The following is a 6,966-nucleotide window of genomic DNA, read 5'->3' on the forward strand; positions in this document are numbered from 1 at the left end:
AAACTGACCCTTAGATTTATAGTATAAAAATATAATACTAGGGAGAGTATTTCCAAAATTAGTGAAGATATAAATAAAAACAGTTCAGAAATAGTTTGCTTGTGAATCACACCGATTTCGAATTACATGATTTTCGGAACAAGACTGATCAATTTTCATTGAACTAAATTCAGATAACTCCTGCCCACCTTATGACTGTTGAAATAAATTTTAAATAAAAAAATCAAAAGAATGTTTTATTCACAAAAAAACTATTTAATAGCCTATAGTCAAAGAAAATTAACAATGACTTCATATTTGGTATTTTCATTCAACTAAACGAAAGTGGCATTAAATTTTGCATAAAGAAAGCGTCCAATCCAACGCAGAATTAGCACACTTCCGATTAACTTAATTAGGAAATGTAATACTTTGTAAATCTGCATGCGTGTCAGGGCGCCTTGGGAACACGTTGCCGGTTCATTCAATAAAAATACGCGAGCGCCTCGTATACCTGAGCGAAAGAATTGTTCATAATCAAGATCTCTGAATTGTAAAAAGCCGAATATATGTCTGGAAAAATTTAAGAAATTTGTGTAACATTAATCCTTGAATTTGGAATGAAGTTAAAAATTGTAATATTTACTCTTCCGAATCCGGCACAAATGAATTCAAAGCGTAAAAGTTATCGTTTTTGAAATCCCATTCTGTATTTACAAAGAAATGCAGAGCCAAAGTAGCAGCATAAATTCGACGTTGTAGTTTCAAAAGACTAAATAAATTTATAAAATTTAATTTAATTCATACTAAAGAAATCCACTTTTTGTTTTTTAATTTTATAACTTACAATGGTTTCGTGTTGGTAAAACGCAAGGCAAAATCGACGAAAATTGCCACTAAAACATGTAGAGTAACGAACTGAAAAGAAAAAGTGGAAAATATGTGGGTTTTGTAAATAAATTCTAAATAAATAAATAAATAAATAAATAATAAATTCATTATATCAAAAAGAACATTTGCGTGTATTTTGTTGTTGCGTCTAGTATCTAAAATGTCAAAAAATAGGCTACTCTTTTAAATATCATAGTGGGCAATGTGAAATATAAATAAACTATCAGATGATATTAGAAAAAATTTAAAATTGGTGCGACTTTCTTTCTTACATCCTTTGCAGAGTCCAATAACACTGAACGCTAAAATAACACAAAAAAACGCCGAGATACATAAACTCAATTTTGGGTCGTAGATTACAGATCTGTTTATCGTTTTTCTAGATCAGGTCATTTTCTCAAGATATTTTCATTTTAAGTTGGCATTGTGAATGAAAAAAATCTAACATTTACATGGAAAATGGTACTCATACATAATGTGTGTAATGTGTGTTCTATGCGTACATACATACAGTAACGAACCAAAGTATTGGCACAGAGAATTTTTCGCAATTTATCCAAAGTTTTTCATTAAAATTTTCATACTAATTTGCAACTTCCTACTCAGATTTTTTAGAAAAATTCTAAGTATGCAGTTTTATATTATAGCCCATTTAATTAAAGTATGCAAGCTTGAAGCGCTAAAAAAATTCGCTGATTTTTGGCAATTTTTTCACGAAGTTTCTTCCATAAAAAGTAGATTCGACAATTTTTGTATATGAAAGAAAATAATGCTTAGAAAATAATTGTTATGCTAAATTTGAATGGGATATAAAACATGATTCTTTTCTAAAAAAAAACCTGAATAGAAAGTTGCAAATTAGTATGCAAATTTATTGAATTTTTCTGAATTTTGCACAAAGTTTAGAGCTTTTATTTTTATGTTTTTTGGTGTAGTATGAACTATACTTTTATAGAAAATTATCAAAAAGAAATCACAATAAATAACTTTTCATATATTGCGAAACATTCTCGGTGCCAATACTTTTGTTCGTCGCTGTACATACATATTTGAAATTTACGTTTCCTGAATAGAACTATTAACCTTCAAAATTTCTTTCAGGGGGTAAAATTACACCAAACGAAACCTAAAGGTACCCTCTTTATAATCGGAAAGATTTTTTTTTACTGACTTTAGGGTGAGATATGGTGGACAAGTACTAGATGGACAAGTACTTGAGGTGCATGAACTTGGGAAAAAACATCGATATGTCTAACGTTTTCCGAAAAAATTTAAATTTTTAATTAACTCTGCATATTATTAAACGTGCGAAATCATACTTTAAAATCCGACTGTAAAGTCCGAAGATATGACGAAAAATTTAAAAGGATGTATGTACATATGTACATACTTATCGAATGGGGTCACACAAATATTTTGATAGTTTATTTTAAAACATTTATATGCTCTAACCTAACACATTGGTCCACAAACGCATTATTTGCTTCTTTTGGTGTAAATTTTACAACCTAAGAAAATTTTAGAATGCTCCCATAAATCTAAAATGGCAAGCTATGATATAGGCGCTAAAGTTAAATTTTATACAAACCCGAATGAAATTCCACACTGGACAACGTGTTATGCTGCCATCTGGCACCCACAATGTCTTTTCAAATGGTGTATCCTTGATAACTCTCTTGCCGATCTCGATAACTTCGCCAGTCGTTATGGGACATATTTTGGAAGCAGCACAATTAATTACCTCCACTTTCGGATCATTCTTATTCCTAGCAAAATAGACGGAAGCAAATTAATTTGCAGTTGTTTCTATTTTACTTAAAATGTACCATTCTTCAGTTCCCTTACGATAGGTTGCAATTAGCATGGAACGCACGACCACATCTACTGGCACAAAGTCAGAGACAATATCCGGTTCGGCACAGCTTGTGCGGAAAATACCAATACCACAAGCCACCAACATTCCAATGGGACCGTTGAAGTTGTCTACCCAACCGGGCACAGGATCTTCAATTGATGAAACCACTGTGAAATATTTTTGAATAAATTATTAATTAGTAAATATATATAATGAGTATGTACATATGTATGTATGTATATGGGTATATCACAGGAACTTTTGATTTTGGTGACTATGCATAGTTTCGTAGATACATATATTTTCATAATCGCTATATCTGATGGATCAAAACGGACTTAATATTCGTGTTCAGCGATCCTTAAACATACATAACACCTGATCAGGGCTCGAATCGTCACATACGGCATCGTATTACTCGTCACATAAAAACATATTTTTCGGATTACGACATTCGTGAACGTACTCTTTATCCCATTATTTTATCATATATTTTAGTATAAAAATTTCGGCCCTCCGGCAACACTGAAGTTTACGAGGTCGTTTTCGCATCAAATTTGCCTCAAAAATTTAAGAGGGGCTCGTAAATATAGCTCGATAAAAATTTTGACAGTTCTTTCAGGAGGCTCGTAAATTTACGAGGTTTACGAGGTTTTTACGAGTTTAAGGGAAGACCCCTACTATTTTACATTACCCGGCTTGAAAACCGAGTTTCCATTTTCTTACTTATGTTTCAAAAGTTCCTGAGAAATGCCCACATACATCATTTAAAATTTTCATCCTGTAATTTGTGACCGTATTTTAGTAAATATGTAATATATGGTGCATACCACCTTACAAGCAAACCAAAAAAAAATGGCCATACACCCCTGCGTCCTCAGGTCTTTTTATAAAGTAATTTTGAAAAAAACATCCCGAAAATAAGTTTGGCCTTTTTACATTTTTCGGTGAGAAAAAAATTTGTTTACATAGTTCTACTGAAATAATCGAAATACTTACTTGCTGAGCTTTACTTTATTGGCATTAGGGTGGTACGTTAGGGTCAATGAACTTTGAAACAAAGAAAATTATATCCTCGAGTCAAAAATATCGATATATTATATTTTAAGATCCGACTCTAAATGCCGAAGATATGATGAAAAGTTAAAAAAGGCACCCCTTCGTTCGGCCAAAAAAATTTTTTTTTTTTAATAGCCTTTCAAATTAACTTTAGACTCGGGGGTGCTTAATTTGTTAAAAAAAAATCATAGCGATATCTACGCATTAATATAGTTGTTAGTTATTATTATTTTTTTAATCAGAAAAGCTGACTAAAAAGTGTTAACTAATATTTCTTTTACTTTTGATTTTTTGAATTATGACATTCTTTCAGGAAAGGAGTATATATACAACTAATTCTAGGTATGTATGTACATAAAAAGTAAGTATTCCCACCTATTGATGGACGAAATATCAGCAAAGGTAATCGATCCTTGTACTCCTTAATAATTTGTTCAGCTAAACTTTTCGTAAATGTATAGGTGTTTGGTTGGAAATCGCCATATCTGTGCACAATAGAGTAAACGCGTTTTTCATTACACAAATAAATAGAAAGCAAAACATATACATATATTCATCCACTGTAAACTCACTTAAGATTAAATATATTCAAAGATTCTGTGCTATAAGTTTCAGCTAATTTGATGGTTGTACGCCAATCCGCATAAGAGGGATAGAACTAAAAATAACCACAAAATTGAATAGTATAAAATAAATTAAAGTAACTTAACTATACCTTCTCTTCAACAACATGTCTGTTGGGATAACAGTATGTAGTGGAAACATGCATAAACACCTTCAGATGTTTCAGAGTCTCTGCGATTTTGATGAGCTCATAAGTGCCGCGTGTATTCATGAGTATAGCTTCACGCAATGGGTCATCGAATCTGTGCATCGAAAATGGCATTACATACGTTTTTTACATTCATATGCACATATACAGGTACATATATACATATGTATATAGGAGTTTCATGAAAAATCAGCAGTGTTCAAATGAATTAAATAATCAGTGTATGGTATGTACATTTGTTACTTATGTTAATAGGGTGGTGCAATGAAACATAATTATACAATACCTTACACTCGCTGCCGAATGATATATAATATTCACGTTCTGTAAGCGTAACAAATCGTCTTCGCTAATACCCAAACCCAGTTGACTACAATCACCCGCTATTGCATGGACTTTCTGCAAATTTTGTGGCTGCTCTTCCCGTAATCGTTCAAAAAGTTTTGAATGCAATATATCTTGCAGACGCTCATCTATGCATTTGCCTTTTTTTGGGCGCATCAAAACAAATATTGCAGCTACATTCGGGCAAGAGCGTAAAATTTTTTCGATAAGACCCTTACCAATGAAGCCTGAGAAAAGGAAAGGAAAAATTAACTTATGATGAATTAAAAATGTATATTTAATAATAAAAAAAAAAGATGTAAACGCCATTTTTCCAAAATTTTCATTTTGATGCAGAAACGTTCCTAAAGCATCATCTTTCTATCGATGCACTTCTGCATCAAAATATACAATTTTGAAAAAAAAGTCGCTTACAGCTTTTTGGCGGTTAGGGCTCGATATGAGTTATTTGGCTATATAGAGTGTGAAAAGTCTCAGACATATTCCGCCGTATCATGAGTTTTATTTTCCCCGAATCGGTTCACTTTTCACTTTTCGTTTCCATGTATTTACTATGGGCGGATGAATTTTTTTTTTGGGCGAAACTTAGGATAAGGCAGATTTCGAAAGTTTTTATGCTCCTATAATAATTCAAAAATGCAACTTAGGCCATATTATGTCAGTTGACATAGAGCTGTGCAAATATATGTATGTTTGTAGGGATGTATGTACATTAGGGTAGTCCAAAAATGCATGCGGGGGGAAAAGTAAATTCGGAATTTTTATGCTCTCACCCCCTAGGATTGTTCTATACCGAAAAAATATACCCCTATTTTACGAAAAGTTGTTTTTCCCCATATAAAAATACATGGAAAACTTTGAGCGCTTTCAGCGACTTCTAAATATTTGTTGATTTAAAAAAAAATAGGGGTATACTTTTTTCGATATAGAACAATCCTAATATGCACATTATTTTATTCATGATCCGGCTTATGTATGGACTTGTGTGTATCGAGAAACTTNTTCTAAATATTTGTTGATTTAAAAAAAAATAGGGGTATACTTTTTTCGATATAGAACAATCCTAATATGCACATTATTTTATTCATGATCCGGCTTATGTATGGACTTGTGTGTATCGAGAAACTTCATTTCAATATCATTTTGAAGAATAATCGATTCCTAAACTAACTAGTATGGAATTAAAAAAAAATACAATCGACGTCAAAGCTTCGTTTTTTTGTCATTGATGCAATCCTCAGAATACATAAGGAACCGGAATTGAGAACTTCACTTTGCAAGTGATCTGTTGAGAATAAAAGTAGAGAGAAATAAAAGTAGTATTCTCGACAACGGAAGTCAGAGCTAGACGGAAATGACAGAAGATCCGTAGCGAAATCAACTTCTTATCGTCGAAATACTCATGTCTCTATGGAGTGTATTATGAATCGCTCAATCGTTCAATCGTGTAAATTTATTATCAAACAAATTTCGAATAAAAACAATCGACTTGGGATTGGGGTTGGGATCGACAAGGTGGTACCTCAAGGGTTATCCCATACTAATTTGGTTTAGTTCCGATCCGATACTGTGTATACCTACAAAAGCATACAAAGTTTTCTATAAGAGTAAAACAATTGCATAGTTAATTTAATGTCAAAACTTTGAATTTTCAAAAATTCTATTTAAAATATTTTCTATTTAATGTCCGGTGGTAAACAGGCTTTAAATATGTAAACACTAAAAATTTTAATTACACTAAGTGCCGTTTTCTCAAGTAGGTTTTCAATTTTTCTGCCCTTCAAGCTATATTTCAGAACAAAATTTGTGTTTAAAGGACCGCAAATATTCGAAAAAGCGAATGTTGAAGTTTTCTTCAAATATTTGTATGTATAACGCATTCCAGCGATTATACATACATAATTTGCATGAGAGACTTACCTGAGCCGCCAGTGATGAAGATCTCCTGGTTTTCGAAAAACTGTGCTATCGACATTTCTTCTGAAAATAAATGAAATAAACTAATATTACTTACGCCACAATGGAACAAGAAATGCAAGGAAAGCTAAATTACTTAGATCTGACG

At 32.0% G+C, this 6,966-nt stretch overlaps 1 protein-coding gene across 1 annotated transcript; it reads right to left on the minus strand.

Annotated features, from left to right (window-relative positions):
* Positions 1–210: 210 nt before the first annotated feature.
* Positions 211–6,876, minus strand: LOC108381188 (putative fatty acyl-CoA reductase CG5065). The gene is made up of 10 exons (XM_017637602.1): positions 6,822–6,876; positions 4,843–5,128; positions 4,500–4,650; positions 4,357–4,442; positions 4,160–4,269; positions 2,697–2,892; positions 2,459–2,636; positions 827–897; positions 626–751; positions 211–552 (listed from the first exon to the last, which is right to left on the minus strand). Exons 1-10 carry the CDS (start codon positions 6,874–6,876, stop codon positions 315–317), a joined length of 1,497 nt encoding a protein of 498 aa, XP_017493091.1. The 3' UTR covers positions 211–314.
* Positions 6,877–6,966: the final 90 nt, after the last annotated feature.

Source organism: Rhagoletis zephyria, unplaced genomic scaffold (assembly GCF_001687245.7).
Source record: "Rhagoletis zephyria isolate East Lansing unplaced genomic scaffold, Rhagoletis_zephyria_1.1 Rzeph_scaffold_21712, whole genome shotgun sequence".
In the NCBI taxonomy this organism is placed as follows: Eukaryota; Metazoa; Arthropoda; class Insecta; order Diptera; family Tephritidae; genus Rhagoletis; species Rhagoletis zephyria.